The 27,618-nt window shown below is 40.4% G+C and overlaps 1 protein-coding gene across 2 annotated transcripts in view; it reads right to left on the bottom strand.

Annotated features, from left to right (window-relative positions):
• Positions 1-7,879: 7,879 nt before the first annotated feature.
• The window catches only part of negr1 (neuronal growth regulator 1), a 234,287-nt gene continuing 214,548 nt past the window's right edge, over positions 7,880-27,618 (bottom strand). For both annotated transcript variants that reach the window (XM_055018587.1, XM_055018589.1), the window contains one exon: positions 7,880-19,662. In XM_055018587.1, the coding sequence (XP_054874562.1) occupies positions 19,562-19,662 (101 nt within the window). In that variant the 3' untranslated portion in view covers positions 7,880-19,561. The remainder of the gene's footprint in view (positions 19,663-27,618) is intronic.

The raw sequence follows: 27,618 nt of genomic DNA, 5'->3' as shown, positions 1-27,618 counted from the left end.
CTCACCATGAACTCAGTCAGACAAAGTGCTTCATGAATCTTGCAGGAACAGCGTTAAATATCCGTCCAGAGCTAGCGTTAGCTCGTATCCTCGCCTGGTGACATTTAGACTTTAATTACATACATTTGGAGGTGATATTCAGACGCCCAACATCTTAATGTCACATTTCATTTTAGGATCAAATGTTTGTCGCAGACCCAAATAGAATATTTGATTGAAAAGCTGGAAGGACTTTTTATTGAGGTTTGAGCTTTAATGTTGGCAGATGATAAAATAATCTTCATCTGCAGAGGATTATTGTGTCATGCGATGGTGAGATTTCACAAAGAAACGTTCTGTTACTCACCAACGTGCACCATATGTGTCCTTCAGGTCCATGATTAATGCAGCTCCTTCCTCATAAATCACCTGTTAAACATTTTTTTTCTTGACTCCTGCATGTTTACATCCAAGTTCTGTCTTTCTCTAGATTCACTAGTTTTATGTAGTTACTCTGCACATCCTAATATAAAGACCAAAACAAGTCACAGTGTGAAGTACGTGAACATCAACCACTACTGAACACTGCTGAAACAACATCCTTGCTTGTTTTACTGCAATGTTTATTCTTGCACATTCATCAGTCCAGCATGTTTGGTGTGAACCTGACCAGGACTTACCACAGTGAATGCATAGTCCTGACGTTGAAGCATGGAGGTGGCGGTATGATGATATGGGGCTGAATGGGTGCAAATGCTGTTGGGGAGATGGTATATATATGGAGATATTAAAGTGTATATATGTCTGTGTATATATATATATATATATATATATATATATATATATATATATATATATATATATATATATATGGAAAATCCTTGACAAATCCGTGGCTCCAGACTATAAGCTGCATCATCGTTTTCTGTCTTGTTTTTGTCGTTTTATGTCTTGTTTTTTCATTTTATATCTTGTTTTTTTCATTTTATGTCTTGTTTTTGTCGTGTCATGTCCCATTTCTGTTGTTTTAAGTCTTGCTATTGTCGTTTTATGTCTTGTTTTTGTCGTTTTGTCTTTTATTTTTGTTATTTTGTCTCTTGTTTTTGTCATTTTGTCTCTTGTCAGCCTGGATATTTAGAATAAAAGCAAACAAGCCCTGATGTGTTGAGGTGACAGAATGTGAGGGAATGAATGTGAACGACCATCCAGCTCACCACACTCGTCCTAATTGCAGAGTTGGAGCCTCAGACACAGGTCTCATTATTCTGACTTTCATTTCACAAATACTGCAGATTCTCTCCTCCTGACTTCAACCGCTGTCACTTATTGTTCCATCTCTGAGCCGAGGAGTTCTGGATGATAAACTCCATCTCCTCTCATTTGCATATCCTCTGCGGAGCCACAGAGTCGGCTGTCTCCTCAGGTGAGAGGCTAGAAAAAGAAGCAGAAAGAATCTCTCAGGTTAGGACGATTCCAACGACACGCAATTAAGCAACACGACCAGAGGTGTAGTTTAAGTCTCTTGAATTTATGCGGCGTATTGTTGTTATCTTGACAATCTCTGTTAGCTTTAATTACGGGAGCACTTAAAGCGTGCGGTGGAGTTCATCAGCGCTGCGTAGCACTCGACATGGGGCTGCCAAGAACCAGGCGGTGGGCGGGGGGCAATTAGAGAGCAGAGCGGCTTCCACTCAACTCTCGTCCCTCAGGAATTCTGTCCTCACATTTTGGTTCCAGTCAATAATTCAGCCGCTGGATTTGACCATTTGTCATCATATCAGACTCCCTGTTAGAACGGCTGGAGGACGAAGGAGGAAGGTGGAAGAACGCCGGACATGAGTCAGGAAATAACAACGTTTGGATCATTCCAGAACTGGAGGACATTTTCCATCCAATAATCCACGTATTAAACCCTAAAACATGCAGTAGTTGTGTAAATGTTCTTGTCCTGAGACCAAATCTATAAAAACTAGGAGAAAATAATTTTTAAAAATATCTTAAATCCCAAATAAATCTGGAGTTCCCCTAAAATGCCATTTTTCTCTTGTCCCACCCCCCTGATGACAAAACTGAATCTCTAATAAAACAGTTAGAATCTAATTTAATTCTCCTTTTTCTGGTTTTATTTTTTTGCATTCATGTCTCTGTAATTGTGGGAACATTTTTTAATCAACATAACATTTTAAATAATAATAATTATATATGGAACGTTTCTCACAACATGTTAGCAGAACCTGGTGGTGATGTTTTTGTTATTTTATGCCTCATTTTTGTTGTTTTTGTGTCTCATTTCTGTCATTTTGTGTCTTGTTTCTGTCGTTTCCATCATCCAACAGTTTTCCTAAAGAATGTGTAGAGCAAAGCTATGTCTTCTCTTCTATTTTCCATCTTTTCATCACATTGTCAGCATTGATTGAACGTCTCACTCTACCTCATATTATCAGGATCAGACTCATTCTTTGGACTGTTTTCCATCAGTCAGTTTGTCCTCTTGGTCAGCAGTAACAGCTAAATATCTAGCTTCTACTGCTGAGAAAAAGCTAACATTAGCATGGATTAGCAACCCTGTTACTGTGATTAGAGTAGGGTTAGCAAACAACACAGAAAACATGGAATAAAAATGCTACCATTGATGTGGAAGCTGAGCCAATCAATACCTATCATTGATCAATATGGAGCAGAAACCTGGAAAACACAAGGCTGATTTTCTTAGAAATTTTGAAGCCAAAATGTCCTCCAGTTCCATCCATCCATCCATCCATTATCGATACACTGCTTAATCCTCATTAGGTTTGTGGGGGGCAACTTAGGGTGAAGGTTCACCTGGACAGGTAACAGTCTATCACAGGGCTACACATAGACACAAACAACCACATTCACATTCACACCTACAGACAGTTTAGAATCGCCAGTTAACCTCAGCATGTTTTTGGATTGTTCGAGGAAGCTGGAGAACCTGAAGAACCCAACAGGAGAACGTGGAGTTAGTCGTTCAATCGTCGTTCTAAGAGGAAGAAACCTTCCAGACATCCTGGGTTTGATTTGCTGCTGATGTTTAACTTTGATGCTGAACTTTTAAACCAGCACTGATGAGGAGTCCTCGAGGACTCGGGACAACAGCTGCTTCCTGTCAGCAGAAAGTTCAGTTGCTATGGAAACTGCTAACTGTAGCACAGTTTATTCAGGTTTGATCAGTAAAAGACTTCAGATAATGATAGCTAACGCTGTGTTCACATCACAGTACAGTTGACTATCTTCACAACTAAACCTGGTTCATAAAACATACCTGGAGCCACCGTGGTGTCCCTTATTGACTGGTGGAGTTTTGTTTTGAAGCCTTGAGTTTGGGATTCGTCAACATCTTGGTTTGTTAAAACTCAATGTGACGTCTATTTTCCTCTAAATTGGATCATTGTTTACTAAATGAACATCCTGTTGCATTAAAGGAGACTTAAAATCCAGCAAATGAGACCAAAAACTGAACAGGATGTTAAAAAAAAAAAAAAAAAAAAAAAACTCAAGTGAAAAGTTGACTAATATTTTTATAGACTTCTGTGCAGTCAGACTTCCAGTAGAGTCGCCCCCTGCTGGCTGTGGCAGGTGTAAAACTTCACTCTTCAGATCCAGAAGTTAATCCAAACAGTGTCTGAGTAAAACTAAAGTTAGCTGATTAATATCAGCAGGAAATTAAAACTTATTACTGCACAGAGCAACTTTATGGTCTGAATTTCTGTCTTCAGGTCTCGTAAAACAAATAAAATGTTCATTTCCAAATCATCATTTCCCAGAAATATTCTGAAGACATTTAGTGAAAAATTCCCACCATCTGTTTGTTATTGTCTTCTTTCATTGTAATTGTGAATCTATGCAGATTTTACGTTTTAGCATTTTGTTTTGTTCAACATTTGTTGTCTTATATTTTCTATTCATTTAATGTGTTTTATTATTCTCATTCTTACTATTTTTATTCTTAGTATTCTTATTATTTTTCTTCTTATTGTTATTTTTTGTTATTGCTATTATTCTTTTTTTTTACCATTTTATTTTAGTTTTTTATTATTTTCTTTATCATTTTTATTACATTTTAATCTCTGTTTTTATTAATATTTGTATTTTCCTAGCTGCAGGTTAAGCAGCAATCTCCCAACCAGAATTAATAAAGTTTTCTGGTTCTGATGTAGGTTTTTTTAATCATTTATCACTCATGCAACAATAAAAATTAACGGTTAAATGAGTCTCTTGTCGGTGGATTGTCATAAAATCTAACCTTTATGTTCTCCTCATCATAAATTCTACTGATTCTATTGTTTTCCATCCAACATTCCTTATCAAAATATTCAATCTGAGTTTTTGGTTTCCCACCAAATTCCTGCAAAACGTCTTCTGCTGAAATCCCGTCCTGGTCCACAGACGCTGTTAACAGTGGTTTAGTGACTAATGAGCAGTAAACTGAGCTTTCAGACACTTAACAGGAGTCATTCTAACATCTGAACAGTAAATAAAGACACACCACGGGTAAAAAGGTTTACAACGCCCCAATTCTTTAATTTTTTAGTGTAAATTCTGCATGTTAATGTTTGATTGTTCTCTGATATGAAAGCATCGAACAAAAAAACACACAAAGTTTTATAAAATCAATTTAGAAACCAAAATGTCTTCTAAACTTTGGACCACCTTTGGCAGATATTACAGCTGAACTCACTCATTCTTCCCTCAATGGAATTCAAATATTCTTCAGAAAGTTCTTCCAGCTCTGTAGCAGAAGTTCCATAAATGTGTGGCACTGAAGCCCTTTCTACAGCTGTAATTATTCATGTTCAAAATGACTCAAAATTTGTCCAAAATGACATAAACTTGTGCCAAATTGGTATAAAAATGGTCAAAATGACTCAAAAACTTTATGAAATTACATGAACTCACTTAAAATGGCTCAAAAATGGTCTAAAATGGCAGAAACTTGTCCGCAGTTGTTAAAAAATAATAATAAGATTCAAAATGCTTCACAATTTGTCCCAAATGGCAAAAACTTGTGCAAAAATGACTTAAAAACTGTCAGAAATGGCATAAATCTGTGCAGAATTGTTGAAAAAAAATTTTTCTAAATGCCCTAAAGCTTGTTAGAAATGAAAATGAGAGGAAAATCAAAGCTTCTGGATGAATAAATAAATGCAGCAGAAACAGAGAACAGAGGAGATCCATTCAGCATGGTGAAACATCTTCTACACAGCTTTAAAAAATCTATTTAGAAGCCAAAATGTATTCTAAACTTTTGACTCATCAAACTATTTTTCTTGAATTTCAAGTTAAAAAATGAACAAATTGGGGCTCCAGCAGTGTAAATATAATTAATGAGGAGTTATAATTTGTGTTTAGAGCTTCAATAGTTGAATCAGAAACACTAAAAGTCTAGAAGCCCTGTGGGGTTTTAGATAAATGAAACATGAGGATTTAATATGTTGTTGGTCTAATTATGATCTTTTTTCTTGATTTGTGTTCATTTGTTGATGCTATAGTTTCACTTTTGCCTCCACAGGCCAGTTTCTGAAACAGCAGCAACAAGAATCACAGTTTCTGTTTCCCAGAAACATCTTTAGGAAGTTTGGAACCATGAGAAAGTGCTGACATCCAGATATATGTTCAAACTAATAAATCCAGACGTCCTTTCTGAACAGAAGGAGCTCAGAGGAAACCACAAAGTGTCTCCTCATTAAACGGACTACTTGGATATTTTTAGTGTGAAACATGTTGTTATGAATAAATTATTCTATTCCAGTGTGACTGCATGTGTTCAGACTGCAGATACAGTAGAACAGAGATATTCAGCTAAGATCACAGAGAAATGTATGAAAACAAAGATCTGGAACATCAGAATGTCTAACCTGAGTTAGTGGGAGATATTAATGTCTATATGTTCAAATAGATTAACGCACGTTTAGCAGTTTTCTACCGGTCTTCCTGTCTGACATCATCTCCAGTCGCAGCTTTTTACCGTCATTGACATTTCTGTTCCTTCTTGTTCTCCATTAAAACAACCTGTTTGCACAAAATGACAAAAAGTGATGTCAAATTTAACACAAAAATGACAAAATGATGTTTATATAACACAACAATGACACAGAAAGACACAAAAGGATGGCAAAACAGCATAAAATGACAAAAATGACACAGAAACATGCCTAAATAACTGAAAAATTACACAAAGAGACACACAAGAACGCCAAAATAACACAAAAATGACAAAACCAATCTTAAATAACTAAAAAATGACACAAAAAGTCCAATGAAGCCAGAAAAGTTCTGGACCAGTAGGAGACCCCTGGTACAGGATGAGGTCTGGGACCAGTAGGTGACCCCTGGTACAGGATGAGGTCTGGGACCAGTAGGTGACCCCTGGTACAGGATGAGGTCTGGGTCCAGTAGGTGACCCTTGGTACAGGATGAGGTCTGGGACCAGTAGGTGACCCCTGGTACAGGATGAGGTCTGGACCAGTAGATGACCCCTGGTACAGGATGAGGTCTGGACCAGTAGGTGACCCCTGGTACAGGATGAGGTCTGGAAGCAGTTGGTGACCCCTGATACAGGATGAGGTCTGGGTCCAGTAGGTGATCCCTGGTACAGGATGAGGTCTGGGTCCAGTAGGTGACCCCTGGTACAGGATGAGGTCTGGGTCCAGTAGGTGACCCTTGGTACAGGATGAGGTCTGGGACCAGTAGGTGACCCCTGGTACAGGATGAGGTCTGGACCAGTAGGTGATCCCTGGTACAGGATGAGGTCTGGACCAGTAGATGACCCCTGGTACAGGATGAGGTCTGGACCAGTAGGTGACCCCTGGTACAGGATGAGGTCTGGACCAGTAGGTGACCCCTGGTACAGGATGAGGTCTGGAAGCAGTTGGTGACCCCTGATACAGGATGAGGTCTGGGTCCAGTAGGTGACCCCTGGTACAGGATGAGGTCTGGAAGCAGTTGGTGACCCCTGATACAGGATGAGGTCTGGGTCCAGTAGGTGACCCCTGGTACAGGATGAGGTCTGGGTCCAGTAGGTGACCCCTGGTAGAGGATGAGGTCTGGACCAGTAGGTGACCCCTGGTACAGGATGAGGTCTGGACCAGTTGGTGACCCCTTGGTACAGGATGAGGTATTGGTCCAGTAGGTGACCCCTGGTACAGGACGAGGTCTGGGACCAGTAGGAGACCTCTGGTACAGGATGAGGTCTGCGTCCATACAGGATGAGGTCTGGATCTGGACCAGTAGGTAACCTCTGGTACAGGATTAGGTCTGGGACCAGTAGGTGACCCCTGGTACAGGACGAGGTCTGGATCTGGACCAGTAGGTGACCCCTGGTACAGGATTAGGTCTGGGACCAGTAGGTGACCCTAGTATAGGATGAGGTCTAGGTCAAGGCCAGTTGGGTACCCCTGGTACAGGATGAGGTCTAGAGCCAGACCAGTAGGGTACCCCTGTTACAGCGTGAGGTCTAGGTCCAGACTAGTTTGGTACCCCTGGTACAAGATGAGGTCTGGGTCCATACAGGATGAGGTCTAGGTCCAGACCAGCAGGTGACCCCTGATATAGGATGTGGTCTGAACCAGTAAGTGACCCCTGGTACAGGATGAGGTCTGGTCCAGTAGGGTACCCTTGGTACAGGATGAGGTCTGGTCCAGTAGGGTACCCCTGGTACAGGATGAGGTTTGGGTCTGTACAGGATGAGGTCTAGGTCCAGAGCAGTAGGGTCCTACTGGTACAGGATGAGGTCTAGGTCCAGAGCAGTAGGGTCCTACTGGTACAGGATGAGGTCTAGGTCCAGACCAGTAGGGTCCTCCTGGTACAGGATGAGGTCTAGGTCCAGACCAGTAGGGTATCTGGTCAGTAGAAGCTTCAACAGAAACACGGAGTCCAGTTCCATCATCAACTTCCATTTATTAGTATCAAACCACTGCTACAAAATTACATCAAACATGATGAAGATGGACTTGCATACGTGCTATACACAATGTCAGCTTCAAAGTAATAGTAAAGTACATGAAATTTCTTATTTCTGGACAAATATCAATATATATTTATATGTATATTTATATATATATATATTATAGATAGATATATCAATGCCATTTAAAGCCGTATATATCATTCCAGTGATCTAGAGCCTATAAATGTACAACTGGTGGCTATAAAGGACCTTCCAACATTTCCATTCCAGCCTTCTCATCACGTTATTGGTCAGCATGAAGATTTCAATAAAACACAAATACTGAAAACTTCTTCATTTTTTCCTGTAAAAATGAAAAGAATATTGAATTTACAGAAAGAAAGAGGAGAAAAGCTGCACCTCAGACCCACGTGATGCTACCAAGAACCGAGCGACCAGATAAAAACTACGTGTGATCGGCCTGAAAACTGAAAAATAGGATCACATTTACTGTCAGTGGAGTAAAGACGCTTCGTCTATGGCAGGGGTGTCCAACATGGGGCCAAAAGCTGGTCCTCCAGAGGGTCCAATCGGGCCCTCAAAGTGTAAAAACTCCAGAGAAGACATTAACTGCAGATTGTAAATTAGTAAAACTATAAATTTAAAATAATTTCTAGACCATGACAAATTGTTTTGATCAGAAAGTAAAAAAAAATAGATTGTTCATTGTTCTTTTGTTGTTTTGTGTCTCATTTTTGTGATATTTTGTCTTGTTTTTGTCTGACTTTTGTCGTTTGTGTCATGTTTTTGATGTTGTATGTTTCCTTTTTGTCTTGCTTGTGTTTTTTGTCTATTTTTTTGTTGCTCTGTAACTTTTTGTCTCATTTTTGTCTCTTATTTGTTTTGTTTCGTGTCGTTTGTCTCATATTTGTCGTTTTGTGTCTCATTGTTGTAATATTTTGTCTTGTTTTTGTTGTTTTTTGTCTTTATTTTGTCTGACTTGTGTTTTGTTTCTGTTTTTTGTCATTGTGTTTCGTTTTTGTCACGCTTGTGTTTTTTGTCTTATTCTTGACATCGTGTTTCGCTTTATTCATTGTTTTGTGGGTCGTTTTTGTCGTTTTGTGTTTTTTTGTCTCGCTTGTATTTGTCTATTTTTTGGTCATTTTGTTTCTTGCTTTTGTCATTTTTTGTTTCATTTTTGTCGTTCGTCCATTTTTTGTCACTTTCTAACTTTTTTGTCTAATTCTTTGTTTTTTGTTTCATTTCGTGTCGTTTGTCTCATTTTTTGTCATTTTGTGTCTCAGTTTTGTCACTTTTTGCACTACAACTAAGGAAGCATTAGGAGTTGTGGTGATTTATAGGTTATTATGCTGTGGTTTTACTGGTCCGGTCCACTGGCGATCAGACTGGACTGGATGTTGAACCTGATCTAAGATGAGTTTGACTCCTCTGCTCTACGGAAACCTTTCAATCGGCTTCATGAGAAACACTTTGCAGCCGCCGGCGTCACGGAGAGCCCTGCTCCAGATATCTGCCTCTAAACCCGGCATTATCTCCGGCTCCGCATCATCGGCCGGCAACTTATTTTCCAGTTCAGTGGAAATAATGAGGGACAGGTTGACAAATACTTGATGCAGCCTCTTTTTAAAACAGCGTCCCTCTGCATTGGCAGCTTTCAGATGGATTTCAAAGAAAACTGGAGGCGGAAACCACGGGCTGTTTGTGTTGAAATGTTGGTGAGAAACGCTCCTGTTTCGCAAAACATGAGCTCTTTCTTTTTTCCATTTAGAACTGAAACTTGCTCCCAGCCTGGTTATAGAAAAAGAAATCTCTTCTTCCTTCTGTGCTCGGGTCTGACAGGAGGGGAAAGCTCTCGCCTGCTGAGCAACAAACACATCTACCAAACCGAATGCACTCAAGAAGCCCCGATTTTATTCTTTTTTTCTGCTTTTTCGGGTACTGACAGCTCAGGGAGGCGGCTGCAGGAGCTCGGCGTGTTGAACGACACCATCTCCCCGTTAAACCGACAAAGGCACGGGAAGGGTTTCATTAACCGGAGGTCAGGAGGAATCCTCACATCTCCTGCAGCCGATCTCTGCTCACGCCGGCCACAAACACGATGCTAATCACTTCCACGACCTGCAGCGAGTTCGGATGTAAATCTGTTTCTATAAAGATTCATTTGCATCCAGTCGCTGATTGTCACATCACAGCATTGTGTTTCCTTTTTGTTTGTGCAGAAAACATAAGCTGAGAGGTTAAAGATCTGCATCAGCTGTGATAGAAAATGACTCACCGTCAGCGTTTATGGATGTAAAATACAGTCTGAGGCCTGAAATACACCTGATCTGCTGAATAACCCTCAGTTTCTAAGCTTTACTTTCTGCAGCAGGTGAAGTGTGTTGATAATAAACGTGAGAAGAAAGAGTTTGACCAGAAAATATCCAGATAGATTAATACGCCGGAACCCAACGATTCTGTAGTCAGAATTATTCTGATTAAGATGACATTTAACTGTGTTTAATACATGTTTTTTTTTTTTTTTTTTTTTTTACAGTATTTGGGGGCAGAGTGGCTGTTAAACCTGTTAATGTTTCATGAAATCACCTCAGAGTGGAGCAAATGAACAGAACCAGCAGATACAGGAAGTCCTCGACTTACATCAGAGTTCTGTTCCTACGGATTAATGGAAGTCGATTCTCAGAACTACGGTGAAAATCTAAACGAGGCCATTCCGTGCATCACGATGTCGATCAGTTCTTCATAAAAGTCCTGAATACCAACAACTTCCATGCATGTATGAATCATTTTTTCTAGAAGATAACAGAACATGTTGACCTGTTTTTACAACTTGATCTAATAATGTCGATGCTTGTCAGTGTTTCTGTTCCCAGCGTTTTATTGTATCTAATTTCACTACCATGGTGTGTTGCTCTTAAGGCAGAATTATCAATGTACTTTTATTTTGAAAAAGATTTATTTTGAAGTTGTCCGTTGACAGCTGTTGTTCTTCTGTCCGCTATTCATCTACGACGGCTACAGCTCTCTACTTAGTAAACGCCACAGAGGTAATGTTGTGAGTAATTAACTTCATTTTTGGACTTTCTGGTTCAGATGAAAGGATTCATTTACACGTATTCATGATGTTTTATTCTGTTTTTGTTGCAGTTTTCACTCTGTAAAGTAAAGAAGTCCAGTTTGCTGCAACTCGTGACTCATTTTGCAAGCACGAGTTTAACTAGTTGGATGGAGACGGCTTTCCTTTTCTTCCAAGCATCAGAAGAGTCTGACTTACACTTGGAGCCATAATGAAGGGCAAAAAGTTAGTGAATGTAACACAATCCAAGGTGGCGTACAACCAGAGAATGGAAATAAAACCGTCTTATAGCGCTGCGTGACGACGTATTCATCCGCTGGTCAACTAGTTCCATGTAACCAGTTCTGACGTAACGACGAAACGCTGTAGGTCAGGGGTGTCCAACATGCGGCTCGCAGGATGAAAACTCCAGAGAAGACACTAACTGCAGATTGTAAATTAGTAAAACTATAAATTTAAAATAATTTCTAGACCATGACAAATTGTTTTGATCAGAAAGTAAAAAAAATAGATTGTTCATTGTTCTTTTGTTGTTTTGTGTCTCATTTTTGTGATATTTTGTCTCATTTTTGTTGTTTTTTGGGTTTTTTTGTCTGACTTTTGTTGTTTGTCTCATGTTTGATTGTTTTGTTTCTGGTTTTTGACATTTTGTGTTTCCTTTTTGTCTCGCATGTGGTTTTTGTCTTATTTTTGTGATTTTGTGTTTTGCTTTATTCGTTGTTTTGTGCATCATGTTTGTTTCATGTTTTTTTGTCTCGTTTGTCCATTTTTTTGTCGCTTTCTAACTTTTTTGTCTAACATTTTGTCTCTTTTTTGTTTGTTTTGTGTTGTTTGTCTCATTTTTTGTCATTTTGTATCTCATTTTTGCAATATTTTGTCTTGTTTTTGTTGTTCTTTGCCTGTTTTGTCTGACTTGTCATTGGTCTCATGTTTTTGTCTTTTTATTTCTTCTTTTTGTCAGATTTTGTCTTGTTTTTGTAGTTTTTTGTCTTTCTTTGTCTGACTTTTGTCATTTTGAACATACTTTTTGCACTAAACCAAAGGAACCATTAGGAGTTGTGGTTATTTATAGGTTATTATGCTGTGGTTTTACTGGTCTGGTCCACTGGAGATCAGACTGGACTGGATGTTGAACCTGGACTATGATGAATTTGACACCCCTGCCGTAAGTCGAGGACGCCGTAAACCGAGGACTTCCTGTATGGGACGTTAGCTTCAGATTGTGAGCCAATGGAATGAATCTTTTGAGCTTGGTGTGAGATGCTCTAAGTAACAGTTGGTTTGATTGATAAAATCCTTTAAAGGCACATTCAGGACAGAACCCGTCCCCTCTGAGACTCTTTCTGAACAGCTGTTGTCTTGTAAAGCAACAAACTGGAGCTGCTAATAAACGCATTCATTCAGAACCGTCGCTTCGATGCGTCGGCTCGGGAGGACACTTTGAAATGGGACTTTTAAAAATTCAGGATGGGGATTGCGGGGCCCTAATAATACGATCTGGCATGAATATTTAAAATCCTCTTCTGTTAAATTTAAAAGTGAGCTGCTGTCAGGCGAAGCTGCAGGTGAGGTGAGGATCTCTGCAGGTGGTGGCCTGGCCTCCTTTCAACACCACATCTGAGCCTTTATGAGGTCGGTCACACCGCGGATGGTTCAGAGCGTATTCAGGTCATCGGATACTGGAAAGCCCCGCACTACGAGGAAGGGGTAAAAAAAAAAAGGTATAATCTAGTGTGGGTGCATTATGGGATGGAGGGAGTTTGTATGTGAGCAGCAGAGTCCGGTCAGTGATGAGCAAACAGTGGTTAATCCTGTGTTCTGTGGCATCCGGCCATCTGGGCTCAGGAGGATTTATGGAGCTGGAGGCCAGAGGGGAGCAGATCAGATGAACGTGATACAGCATGATTAAGACGGCTACACAACGCCACAAAAACACAGCTGATGGACCCACAAGGTCTTCTAAAGCAGGGCAAAAAAAAAAAAACCCTAAATTACAAGACGCTAACTGGCTACAGTAAAATGATAAAAATTGTGTAATTTCTGGACTGAACTGCAGGCAGTGTTCACGCAGAACTGAGAAGAGACAAGAATCAGAACAGATTAAAGATAAATAGTTAAATATCTGTAGTATATAGAGTCACCATAGTATTTTCCAGTGTTGGTGACATCTGTGGAAAAATGTTGGACATCTTGATTCCTGGTTGCTTTTTGACGATTAGTTAATAATTAATAATAATCCAAGAAACTGAATTTTGTTTAGTGATCCTTGGCATTCTGTCATTCTGCACAGAAAACATCTGAGATCTCTTCATGGTTGTTGTGTTTCTGCAGGACTTTATAAAGTGTTGGTGTTCAGAGGGTGAAACGTTATCTGTCTGTCTCTATGACTAACTCTGTAGACGGTCGATGACAAACAGAACCGTGACTCACAGTAGAAAGACAGAATCCTGAGCTTTCAGAGTGGGTTTGTTCCTCTGTAGGTGCACCAGCTGTTCTGATGGAAGTGGAGATTTTTAAAAAAATGCTTTTACAAAGAGATAAGCTGTTGTTAACTTTTACACCAGAAACTTCAGGATAGCTGATTGAAACTAAAGCTAGGAGGAGTAAAACACGCTATGAACACGTCTGACCTGAAACCTGAAGGATCTGTTGAAACCAACAAGACTTCCATCATATATTGATAAAGAATGACAGAAGTCCTGATGGTTTCATTAGATTTCACTAAAATAACACAGTAGGTTGTTTTATTGGACCTAAAGAGTAAATACTGTTAACTCCGTTAGCTTAGCACAACCAGGTGTTTCCTGCTCATTTTAAACCAGGTGACTCCTTCATATAGCTGCCAGTAAAAGTATTCAACCTTCATGGAGGTTTCCCCTTTTATTGGTTTTCAACATTTAATCATGATCAGTTTCACTTTTTAGACAAAAATTGAAGTGAAAACAGATTTCCACTAAATAATGTCAACGACAAGAACATTTAAAGTTCCTGAAGATCTTGGAGTCCAGTTAAATCCATCATTAAGAAACGGAAGGAAGATGGAACATGAATAAATCTGACTAGAGCAGGACATCCTCAAGACCTGAGAGACTAGAGAGGGAGGCCACCAAGACTCCTATGACCCCTCTGAAGGAGAAAAAGACTAGTGAGGGAGGCCACCAAGACTCCTATGATCCCTCTGAAGGAGAAAGAGACAAGTGAGGGAGGCCACCAAGACTCCTATGACCCCTCTGTAGGAGAAAAAGACTAGTGAGGGAGGCCACCAAGACTCATATGAGTCCTCTGAAGGAGAAAGAGACTAGTGAGAGAGGCCACCAAGACTCCTATGACCCCTCTGAAGGAGAAAAAGACTAGTGAGGGAGGCCACCAAGACTCATATGAGTCCTCTGAAGGAGAAAGAGACTGGTGAGGGAGGCCACCAAGACTCCTATGACTGCTCTGAAGGAGAAAGAGACTAGTTAGGGAGACCACCAAGACTCCTATGACTCCTCTGAAGGAGTTCCAGCTTCAGACTGTTCATCCAACAACTGTTGTCTGTTCTTCACCAGTCAAAGCTTTATGGAGACAAAGAGAAAGACTCTGATGGAAAAAGCTCCAATTAAATCTGGACTAGAGTTCACCAGAAGACATGTGGAGACTCTGAAGATACCTGGAAGAAGGTTCTCTGGTCTGAGGAGACCAGGATGGAGCTTTATGTCCATCAGACTAGATGATATGTTTGATGGACACCAAACACTGAACATCATCACAAACACACCATCCCCACTGTGAAGCATGGTGGTGGCAGCATCATGATGTGAAGCACGGTGGAGCAAGTATCATGATGTGAAGCATGGTGGTGGCAGCATCATGATGTGAAGCACGGTGGTGGTGGCATCATGATGTTTGGATACCAAATTAAAGTGACTATTATTTGTTGAAAAGCAGTAAAAGGTTTAATCTGAGTACTTTTTCTCGGCCCTGTACTTGGGAACACGTATGTATCCATGTTTGCAGACGTTAATAAGGTCATGTGATTCTAGCGTTTAGAACAGACGTGTTTTCTGCTCCTTTGATACTGTGTTTTTCTAACTCGTACTAGTTGAGATGTTTTGCTGACTCATTCATTTGTCTTCATGGAGATTTTCTTGGACCACAGTTCTTCAGTTTAATTGATGTTATCAGAGTTAGTGGTTTATTCGTGTGAAGACAGTTAATTGTTGTTTAAATTTCATCGTAGCTGGTGCAGCTCGTGGTTTAGCTGAGTCATGTTGATACCAATTAAAGTCAGGAAAAAATGATGAGCTCACCCTGGTTTTCTTCAATTTCTTGTTCATTTTAATGCCTGATACCACTAAAGGTACATTTGTTTGTCTCATTTTTGTCATTTTCTGTCTTCTTTTGTTGTTTTCTCTTAGTTTTTTAAAATCATTTTCTGTCTTGTTTTTGTAATTTTTTGTCTCATTTTTGTCATTTTGTGTCTCGTTTTTGTTTTGTGTCTTATTTTTGACATTTTATGTCTTGTTTTTGTCATTTTTGTCTCATTATGGAAATTTTGTGCCTCGTTTTTTTGTGTCTCCTTTTTGTCATTTTCTGTCTTGTTTTTATCATTTTTGTGACGTTTTTGTAGTTTTTGGACTATTTTTTTCATTTTGTGTCTTGTGTTTGTCAATTTGTGTCTCATTTTTGTCATTTTGTGTCTCGTTTTTGTGATTTGTGTCTCATTTTTGTCATTTTGTGTCTCGTTTTTGTCATTTTCTGACTCCTTTTTGTCATTTTCTGTCTTGTTTGTCATTTTTGTGTAATTATTGTAATTTTGTGTCTCATTTTTTGTAATTTTTGGACCAATTTTTTCATTTTGTGTCTCTTTTTGTCATTTTGTGTGTCATTTTTGTCATTTCGTGTGTCGTTTTTGTCATTTTGTGTCTCATTTTTGTCATTTTGTGTCTTGTTTTTGTCATTTTGTGTCTTGTTTTTGTAATTTTGTGTCTCGTTTTTGTCAGTTTGTGTCTCATTTTTGTCATTTTGTATCTCATTTTTGCCATTTTGTGTCTCATTTTTGTAGTTTTGTGTCTCATTTTTGTCATTTGTGTCTCGTTTTTGTAGTTTTGTGTCTCGTTTTTGTCATTTTGTGTCTCATTTTTGTCATTTTGTGTCTTGTTTTTGTCAGTTTGTGTCTCATTTTTGTAATTTTGTATCTCATTTTTGCCATTTTGTCTCGTTTTTGTAATTTTGTATCTCATTTTTGTCATTTTGTGTCTCGTTTTTGTCAGTTTGTGTCTCGTTTTTGTAATTCTGTATCTCATTTTTGTCATTTTGTGTCTCATTTTTGTCATTTTGTGTCTAGTTTTTGTAATTTTGTCTCGTTTTTGTCATTTTGTGTCTCATTTTTGTCATTTTGTGTGTTTGTAATTTTGTGTCTCGTTTTTGTCATTTTGTGTCTCGTTTTTGTCATTTTGTGTCTTGTTTTTGTAATTTTGTGTCTCGTTTTTGTCATTTTGTGTCTCGTTTTTCTAGTTTTGTCTCGTTTTTGTCATTTTGTATCTCATTTTTGCCATTTTGTGTCTCGTTTTTATCAGTTTGTGTCTCGTTTTTGTAATTTTGTATCTCGTTTTTGCCATTTTGTGTCTCGTTTTTGTCATTGAGCGCTCATGAACTCAGATGTGGGTTTCCGTTGTAACATGAAGACTTTTATTGCAAATAATAATAATAATAATTGGATAAAAGGGACTCGTTAATAGCATAATTTGAAAACATCCAGTACATTTCATATGGAATACTAGCATGGTGCTCAGAAAGACTGTCACCATGGTGCCACAATAATCATCAGGACTCTGAACAGCAGTAGTTTTCATCAGCAATAAACCACAAACAGACGTGGCCTGGAGGTCTGGAGGAGGTAAGTGTTCTTAGACCAAAGAAAATTCATAAAAAGTCTGAATATGTGTAAAGTGGCCACCTCAAAAACACAGGTTAACTTTGACATGCAGCACAACCAGACTCTCTGCACATCGTCAAACACTCAGAGTGTGTGAAAACTACACTACACACTGGCTCTAAGACCAAAAGGTTCCTATATTCTCCAAATATACACACATTTATTCTGCTCTATAATACTGGATTACTGGTTCACACCCTCCCTGCTCCAAAAAGTAGATCATCTGACGGCAAACATCGTTCTTTTTAACAAACCAGCGACAGTCATGGCATCTAAATGAACCGACAACAGTAGAAACTATGCCACACTGCGCCTCATATCCAGTGTTACACGTTCAAAGGTGTTTTTTTATACATGGTTTTCATAAAGGAAGAGAATAAATATACTTCTGACTCCATTTCATTATACCTTAACATTTAAACAAGATCATACGGTGCAGTATTTTCAGTACAAACAATAAAAGAAAGAGAAGTTTAGCAGAGCTTCAAACAAAACCACCACAAAACGTTGAAGTCAGAACAGTGTTTGTGCTTCTTTTATCTGGGATGGCTATTCTTCTGGAGATCTGCAGTTTAAATACCTGCAGGAACCATCGGTTTGATTGGAAGTTTCTGAACATTCAGTCTTCAGGAACACTATGAGTTTATCTGAGAGCTTCTGGAGGAGAGAAATCTATTAAGGCATTACAGCATCTCTGATAGATACTGGAGGATGAAGATGCCGAAACAAAGGAAACTCTGACAGCAGCCCTGGTTTAGAGCCTCCAAACGCTGAATTTCAACAGAAAGTCGCCAGGTTGGTGATTTAATTTGACTCTGATCGTCTTTTGTGTCTCGTTTTGGTCGTTTCGTGTCTTGTTTTTGTCGTTTTTTTCCTCATTTTTGTCGTTTTCTGTCTCGTTTCTTTTGTTGTTGTCGTTTTATGCTTTCTTTCGTTTTCTCTTGTTTAAGTTGTTTTCTATCTTGTTTTTGTCATTTTCTGTCGCATTTTTGTCGTTTTGTGTCTCGTTTTTGTCATTTTCTGTCTTGTTTCTGTCGTTTTCGGTCTTGTTTTTGTCGTTTTCTGTTTTGCTCCTGACGTTTTGTGTCTCGTTTTTGTCATCTGTTTGTGAAAGTCGCTCATCCTGGAGGATCTGTCAGCACCTTAGACCACGGTTGGAGCGCTGATCGTGTTTCTGAGCTTTGTTTTTATCTCTCATAATTAACACAAGAAGTCAAAGCAGGTTTAGTTATTCTATGTTTTCTTGTAGATTCTGTACTGAACTGTTTGGGGAGGAAGGCTTTGGCTCTCTGGGAAACGATAAACTGTAAAAGAGACCGCTGTGAGTTCAAGGGTTGAGTTTTCTGCAGAAATGTTCCCAGAATCCCGACACTGGAACGTGATGCAGCTCTGGCTTTCTGTTGTGATGTTCACAGACGTGGACTCAGAGGAAAAGGAGCATTTCATATTTTAATAAAGGATGTGAACACAGGGCAGTGATGTTCCTCCGTCCTATAGAGTCGTGGTTGGATGAAGAAAGCTGTTCCCCCTTCAAAATAAAAGCTTAACTAGATGAAATCATGACGTATGAGACGGAATATTCTGCTACTTCGACGGCCGCCTGGTCTAAGCTGCTCGGCAGGCACGTTTTGGTCATTTTCTGTCTAGTTCCTGTCACTTTGTGTCTAATTTTTGTCGTTTTCTGTCTCATTTTTGTCTTTTGTGTCTTGTGTCTGTCATTTTGTGTCTTGTTTTGTCGTTCTGTGTCTTTTCTGCCGTTTTGTGTCTTGTTTTGGTTGACTTCTGTCTCATTTTTGTCTTTTGTGTCACATTTTTGTTTTTTCTGTCTTGTTTTTGTCCTTTTCTGTCTAGTTTCTGTCGTTTTGCGTCTTCTTTTCGTCATGTTGTGGTACCACTTCAAAATAAAAGCCTAACTAGATGAAATTAAATGATACGATACGATATTTTCTGCTACTTCGACGGCCGCCTGATCATAGGAACTGATGGAGCTATTAGAGAACACAACAAAGCACACCTTGAACACTGTTCATCCATCTACGGAGTAATCATGACAACACGGGTCCTGAAAGAGCCCTGCCTTTTTTCGTCTTTTGTTTTTTCTGTTTTTTCGTTTTCTGTATTTTTTCAGCACACCCCATAATTAAAATCTTGTATTGTTAGGGATCTAAATGTCTGTCCTTTGTTCAGCAGCCCATAATACATTCAATACAACACTGGAATGGTAGTTTTGTGGACTGAGAGACTTGGCACAGTTGCTTCTTTTCAGCCATGTACAAAAAAAACAAACAAAAAAATAAAAACAGATGAAAATGTCAGTTTTTTGCACCGATCGCCTCGCAGGGAGAACGATGCATGAAGTGGGTTTGGAGGATTTCTGGGGGGTTTGATTTGATGGGAGGTGGGTGGGGGGGATTCACAATCAGGAAATAAAAAAACCAACAGAAGGGAGAGGAAACAATAATAATAATTAAAAAAAACATCAGAGTATTTACATGAGAGATTTCACCAAAAACAAAAAAGAACAGAAACTCCCCTCAGAAACGGATTATTTCCATCACAGCTCTGCAACAAACTGTACCAGATTGGATTCCAGCCATCGGCAATGTCAAAAAGGACTCATAAATGCTCTCCACAGTCACTGTGTCCGGCCGGGCCTCCGCTAGTAGACGCTGATGAAGGACGAGAGCGCCAGGACCAGGTAGCGGCAGGCCAGCGGGGCGTCGGCGCTCCCCGTGCTCCCATAGGGGGCAGTGTTGGGCGCTGTGGGCACAAACAAGAGAGGCTCTGATTAGTTCTGATTGGGCTTTTCACACCACCGAAACCCACTGTTTCTAAACCCTGCAGCTGCCAAATGAGACGGCAAAAGTGACAATTACTGCTCCGCCGCCACTGATTTCAGTCGGTAAGATCAGGAAGCACTTCAGCATAAACACACTGCTGTAGAATGGACAGCAGGGGGAGACACTGGGGGGCTATAAGTGGTCCTTTACATGATTTATACACGCTACCGTTCTAAAGTTTGGGGTCACCCAGACAAGTCCATGTTTTCCATAAAACTCCTACTTTTATTCATGTGCTAACATAACTGCATCAATCATCGATTAGCCTTTCAACACCGTTAGCTAACACAATGTAGCACTAGTCTCATTTTTGTCATTTTCTGCCTTGTTTCTTTCGTTGTTGTCGTTTTATGTCTTGTTTCTTTCATTTTCTCTCGTTTTTGTCATTTTGTGTCTCTTTTTGTCATGTCATGTCTTGTTTTTGTCATTTTGTGTCTCTTGTTGTCGTTTCCTGTCTTATTTTTGTCGTTTTGTGTTTCGTTTTTGTCGTTTTCTGTCTTGTTTTTGTCGTTTCCATGATCCAACAGTTTTCCTAAAGAATGTGTAGAGCAAAGCTATGTCCTCTCTTCTATTTTCCATCTTTTCATCACATTGTCAGCCTTGATTGAATGTCTCATTCTACCTCATATTATCAGGATCAGACTAATTCTTTTGACTGTTTTCCATCAGTCAGTTTGTCCTCTTGGTCAGCAGTAACAGCTAAATATCTAGCTTCTACTGCTGAGAAAAAGATCACAATAGCATGGATTAGCAACCCTGTTACTGTGATTAGAGTAGGGTTAGCAAACAACACAGAAAACATGGAATGAAAATGCTACCATTGATGTGGAAGCTGAGCCAATCAATACCTGTTATTGATCAATATGGAGCAAAACACTGGAAAACAGAAGGCTGATTTTGTCATTTTGAAGCCCAAATGTCCTCCAGCTCTGAAATGATCCATAAACTCTCTGGTTGAAGGTTCATCTCTCATCCCGTCTTGTTTTATCGTCCTGACCTGGACGTCTTATCGCTTGACGGTGAACACAAATGGAGTCTGCCTCATTAGCAGAAGAGTTTATTCACTTTATTCTCTCTGCTGGGAGGCGAATGAGAGACGAACTTTCCTGTAAAACCAACCGTGACTCCCCTATGAATATATATATATATATATATATATATATATATATATATATATATATATATATATATATATATATATATATATATATATATATATGGTGCATTGCACTAAATAAACCATGAACATCCTAAATTAGATTCACTGGAGCCTCGTCAGCCCATCGAGCTGCAGTTTACAACAACAAAGTGTGTGATTTTACTCAGAAAAACATTAAAGCAGAGTCTAATTTCTGTCTTCACACGCTTTGGAGACAAACTCGTCGTCATGACAGCAGACAATGCTTCAAACATTTCTGCAGAGAAGCTGGAAACTCTAAAAGCTTCACACTTATCACAGAGGGTCCATTCAATCACAACAGCTTCAAGGTGAGAACCAAAGATTAGTGTCACAAATCCAGCGTTCACACTCAGCCAGGCCATTCTATCAAACGATCGGGGGTCGAACAGCTTTTTCCTTTAATTCGTCACCTGTCAGAACACTCTTTATAGTCACATTCAGTCCTCTTTTCCTGCTGGAGACACAGAATTATCAATCAATAATCAACTATATGATTTACATGCTGATATAATCAGTTTTAGCAAAGGAAGCATTGATAACTGACGGATTTAAAGCTGTAGCTGGTAGTCATTAACCAACAGAAGACTGTGTCATGGTGCCCATTAGTTCAACTCCAAAATATTCTCTGTTGTCCAAACTATCACCTGCTCTGATCACTGAAGTGTAAAACAGCAAGAGGCTCCAATACTTGACTTGATAGTCAACAGCAATACCAATCAATAATCAATTATTGATAGAAACAAAGTCCCACAATGCTCTCTGCTGGACAACATGGAGCTGTAGTCCTAGTGACGCTTCCTCTGGTCTGGTATGAAAGACAGTAATCAGATCTTTTTAAACACAAACAGGCGGCGTTATCGATCAATAGTCAACTAGAAAAGTCCTCAGAGAGCGCAGTCCTCCACCAAGGCTGCTCAGTCCTCCTCCAAGGCCACTCAGTCCTCCTCCAAGGCCGCTGAGTCCTCCTCCAAGGCTGCTCAGTCCTCCTCCAAGGCTACTCATTCCCCCATATGCCAGAAATACAGCATTTGTTTATTAGTTATTGATGATCAGAGATCACGGCTCCATTTAATATAGATGTACCCACAAACACAATGACATTGCGCTGAGCACAGGTGTGTGTTATGCATGTGTATGTTATGTACAGATACCAAATCACGTGACCTAAATATGTAGGGCGGCGGGAATTGATGGGACTCAAAAGCACCCCCACAATTTAATTAGTTGTTCCTTGGATCATTTCTAACGGATCAGTCAGATCACAATCATGTGATCGTCAGCAAGCAGCTGACGATCATTGTTGTCATGGTTACAGTGACACTGTGCCGCTTTCTGGCAATGATACAGAAATCTTTAACTAATCCGTGGATCCAGACCATAAGCGGCATCACTGCCAAAATCTAATCACTTGGTCCTTGTGTCATTTCTGACCTTCCCTGAAAATATAAAACAAACAATAAAAATAATGATTATTCTGAACCAAACTGACCAAAACCAAAAATCTTCTACAGGTCATTTTGGACCCACTAATGGAGGAGTGTTGGTTTAATCATTGGAGCATCTAAGGGTTAAAGATTTCATCCTTCAGATATCATCCAACGACTGAGCAGCCTTGGAGGAGGACTGAGCAGATTTGGAGGAGGACTGAGTGGCCTTGGAGGAGGACTGAACGGCCTTGGAGGAGGACTGAACGGCCTTGGAGGAGGACTGAGTGGCCTTGGAGGAGGACTGAACGGCCTTGGAGGAGGACTGAGCGGCTTTGGAGGAGGACTGAGCGGCTTTGGAGGAGGACTGCTCTCTCTGCATGCTTTTCTGCTCATTATTATTATCATAATGCTGCAGTTTTCAGTGTTAACTGGAGGTTTAATCAGTAGCTAAAAAACAACCTTATTTAAAACCCTTAATCTCAGTTCCCCCTCCTTGGTACCGGAGGTCCGTTAGAGCCTCCAGCAGAGCAGCGAGGCTCCTCCAGGTCTGTTCCTCCTCTGGTAATGGAGGAGGCTTCGTTTAGTTCCTCAGTAATATGAACAGATCTCTGGAGAGCTGCGTCAGGCGGCCTCACATTCTCACTCTTTCAGCTTGTAGCTCAATAAAGCACCTCGCAGGTTACAAAACATGCACTCCATCAGCGCACACATACACCTGCATGTACGGGTCACACGCATGCCTGCACACGCTGAGAAAACACACGGCGAGGCGGTGCAAACAGGCCGGCTGTACCGGGGGAAATCATGTGGAGCACAGCCCGGCCCAGCAGGGCGCCTCCATTTACACCGCCGTGTAATTAGTGCACGATGTAGCTGCTCTGATGTGGACGTCACCGTGCACACACAACCACACACACAAGCACACACACTCCATGTACATGTCACTGTTTCTCTCTGCGAGGTTAGCAGTAGCTCCCACATGCAGGTTTTTCTCAGCGTTGTGTTTTTATCCAATAAGAACCTGAGCTGTGTCATTAGAGGGAGATGATTACCGGCGTGTTAAAATAAAAACGATCCACTGATTGATCCTTTTTTTAATCAACACAATAACTGGTTGGTGACAGTTTTCACCTGAGACAGAGAGAAACAACACGACAAAAACAAGACACAAAACGAGACACAACATGACCATAATGAGACAAATAACAACAAAAATGAGACACAAAATGACAAAAACGAGACACAAGATGATAAAATGAGACAAAAAACGACAAAAACGACACACAAGATGACAAAAACGAGTCACAATGACAAAAACGAGACAAAATAAAAAAAATGAGACAAAAGATGATTAAAATGAGACAAAAAAATGACAAAAACGACACACACAGGTCAGAAGTAGCTCCCAGATGCAGGTTTTTCTCAGCGTTGTGTTTTTATCCAATAAGAACCTGAGCTGTGTCATTAGAAGGAGATGATTACTGGTGTGTTAAAATAAAAACGATGCACTGATTCACTCGGTGACAGTTTTCACCGGAGACGGAGGGAAACAGACATCCTATAATCACCTGACAGCGCTCTGCCTTCACCTGACGTTTGGAGCATCACCTGTCAGCTGTTTACCTGTTCGAGTGGAACTACGGCAGGAGGGGCGGGACCTGAAGGGTTAAACGGCCAATAGGGGAGCAGGTTGTGATGATGTATGCGTTAGAAGCTGGTCTCTCCTTTCTGTCTTTGTCTCCCCTCTCTCTCCCCTCTCTCCTCTCCCTCCTGCCATCCAGGATAATGACACAGTTTTCCTGAGCCAGCCCAGAAGTGGTAACCATAGCAACAGCTCCCGTCCTGCTTGGCCGGAACACCGTCGCCTGAGAGCGCCGCACTGAAGCCGCTCAGGGTGTGTGTTTGTGTGTCTGTACGGGGTGTGTGTTTGTGTGTCTGTGCGGGGTGTGTGTTTGTGTGTCTGTGCGGGGTGTGTGTTTGTATGTCTGTGTGAGGTGTGTGTCTGTGTGTTTGTGTGTCTGTGTGAGGTGTGTGCCTGTGTGTTTGTGTGTCTGTGAGGTGTTGTGTGACCACGGCTGGGGAAGAGGCAGATGTCACTATTTCCCTTCCTCTGTTCTCGTTGGTGACAGTTTTCACCAGAGACAGGGGGGAAACGAGATGACAAAAACAAGACACAAGATGACAAAAATGAGGCACAAAACGACAAAAATGAGACACAAAACGACAAAAATGAGACACAAAACGACAAAAATTAGACACAAAATGACAAAAATGAGACACAAAACGACAAAAATGAGACACAAAATGACAAAAACGAGACAAAACGACAAAAACAAAACACAAAACGACAAAAATGAAACACAAAATGACAAAAATGAGACACAAAATGACAAAAACGAGACACAAAAAGACAAAAATGAGACACAAAAAAACAAGATAAGGATATTTCCCTTCCTGTCTTCCTCCTCTGACCGTCTGCTGCACTAATCGCATTAGTATCTGCAGCTAAAGGTGCTTTTTAGAACACAGCGGTTGGAGGAGTAATTAGCGGCTCGGCTGTGACCCACGCTGCAGAGACAAACAACCAGTTCTTCAGTTCTTCGGGGTGTTGGGTGACGTCGGGTTCAGTCGCTGTTCCTCCTCACGCCGTTTGATTCCGTTTCAGATCTCCTCGTGTCGCTGAGAGAAGCAGCGGCCCTCCATTGTCTGACTGTGTGGGCTGCAACTAGCCGTTTAATTAACTCCCCAACCAGGAAGAACACCATCACTCTGCTCATTAACATGAAGGGAAGGAAGCAGGCAAATCAGAAGATGGGAGGCGAGGAAAAGAGACAGTGATTGAAAGTAGTGTGAGGCTGCAGCAGAGAAAGACGGGAAGACGGAGCTCTTGCTCTTCTGGGTTTGGATTTAATTGCCGTCAGCAGCGACGACAATGAAGTACCAGAATCCAGACAATATATCACAGAAACCAACAGACGAGCAGCGCTCCGAAGGGAGATAAGTAGAGACCAAAGAGATACAAAACAACAAAACGAGACAGAAGACGACAAAAACGAGACACAAGACGACAAAAATGAGAAACAAGACGGCAAAAATGAGACAGAAGACGACAAAAACGAGACACAAGACGACGAAAACGAGACACGACGACAAAAACGAGACACAAGACGACAAAAGAACAATTAACAATCTAGTATTTTACTTCATGATCAAAACAATTTGTCATAGTCTAGAAATTATTTTAAATTTATAGTTTTACTAATTTACAATCTGCAGTTAATGTCTTCTCTGGAATTTTTACACTTTGAGGACCAGATTGGACCCTCTGGAGGACTGGATTGGACCCTCTGGAGAACCGGATTGGACCCTCTGGAGGACCGCTTTCGGCCCACGGGCTGCATGTTGGACACCACTGATCTAAACCAGTAGTAATAATAAATAAATAATTTGGAGACTTAATCCAGTACAGGTTATTTGTCTTTTCTTGTTGCTAGTCCTGTTCTGATCCTAACTAGATCAGGACTAGAACAGGACTAGATCAGGACTAGAACAGGACTAGACCAGGACTAGATCAGGACTAGAACAGGACTAGAACAGGGCTAGAACAGGACTAGATCAGGACCAGAACAGGACCAGAACAGGACCAGACCAGGAATAGATCAGGACTAGACCAGGAATAGATCAGGACTAGACCAGGACTAGATCAGGACTAGAAAAGGACTAGATCAAGATCAGAACAGGACTAGAACAGGACTAGATCAGGACTAGGCAGGACTAGAGCAGGACTAGAGCAGGACTAGATGGAACTGGTTAATAGATGATATTCAGTGGATGGAGCTGGTTAATAGATGGTATTTAGTGGATTACATCTGGAGTGGGGCTGTACAGTGGTGTAGTGATTAGCACTTTCGCCTTGCAGCTAGAAGATCCCTGGTTCACGTCCCGGCTTTCCCGGGATCTTTCTGCATGGAGTTTGCATGTTCTCCCTGTGCATGCGTGGGTTTTCTCCGGGTACTCCGGCTTCCTCCCACAGTCCAAAAATATGCTGAGGTTAATTGATTATTCTAAATTGCCCGTAGGTGTGAATGTGAGAGTGATTGTTTGTCTCTGTATGTAGCCCTGTGACAGACTGGTGACCTGTCTAGGGTGTCCCCTGCCTTCACCTGAGTCAGCTGGGATAGGCTCCAGCCCCCCCATGACCCTAGTGAGGATTAAGCGGTGTATAGATAACGGATGGATGGATATATCTGGAGTTTCAGCATTGAGCTGCTCTGAGTGTCGCTGCTGCTTCTTCAGTGTGATTCATTTTGTGTGTCAGCAGTGACGGAGGTCCAGGCCTCATCGTTTGTTCTGCATATGATATAATATGATGTGTGGGAGAAGAACCTGCTGGGGATGGAGGTTTGGGAGGTGTAGAGCTCATGGCTCCAGTCCAGCATCAGATTGTTGCTGTTTTCCTGTGACTCTGGTGGATCTGGGAGGTTTAGTTTCTCATTTCAAACTGAAGCAGATGGTTTTCATCTCCACTGATCTCCTCGTTATCTCATTTTGGTCGTCTTGTGTCTCGTTTTTGTCAGTTTGTGTCTCATTTTTGTCTTGCTTGTGTTCTCTGTCCATTTTTTTGTCTTTTTGTTTCTTGTTTTTGCCATTTTTGGTCTCATTTGTGTAATTTTTTTGTCTTGTTTTTGTCGTCTGTCCATTTTTTATCCCAAACTTTTTTTGTCTCATTTTTGTCTCTTTTTGCATCTCATTTTTGTAATATTTTGTCTTGTTTTTGTTGTTTTTTGTCTGACTTTTGTCATTTGTCTAATTTTTTGTCATTTTGTTTCTCATTTTTGTAATATTTTGTCTCGCTTGTGTTTTTTGTCTTATTTTTGTTATTTTGTTATTATTCGTTGTTTTGTGTATCGTTTGCGTCATCTTGTGTTCTTTGTCCATTTTTGTGCCTTTCTAATGTTTTTGACAATTTTTTTGTTTTGTGTCTTTTGTCTCATTTTTGTCATATTTTGACTTGTTTTTTTGTCGTTTTGATTTGAAACTGAGTTTATTTTTCTTCATAAATTTCAGGTTGTTCATGATGTTTAGTAAAAAGATAATTCCTAGAATGGGAACATTTTTGTCACTAAACCAAAGGAACCCTGAGGAGTTGTGGTTATTTAGAGGTTATTATGCTGTGGTTTTACTGGTTTTACTGGAAATCACACTGGACTGGATGTGGAACCTGGACTAGGCTCAGTTTGACTCTCCTGGTTTAAACGATGATTCATCC

Source organism: Amphiprion ocellaris, chromosome 2 (assembly GCF_022539595.1).
Source record: "Amphiprion ocellaris isolate individual 3 ecotype Okinawa chromosome 2, ASM2253959v1, whole genome shotgun sequence".
In the NCBI taxonomy this organism is placed as follows: Eukaryota; Metazoa; Chordata; class Actinopteri; family Pomacentridae; genus Amphiprion; species Amphiprion ocellaris.
This window is presented reverse-complemented; position numbering and strand designations above follow the sequence as displayed.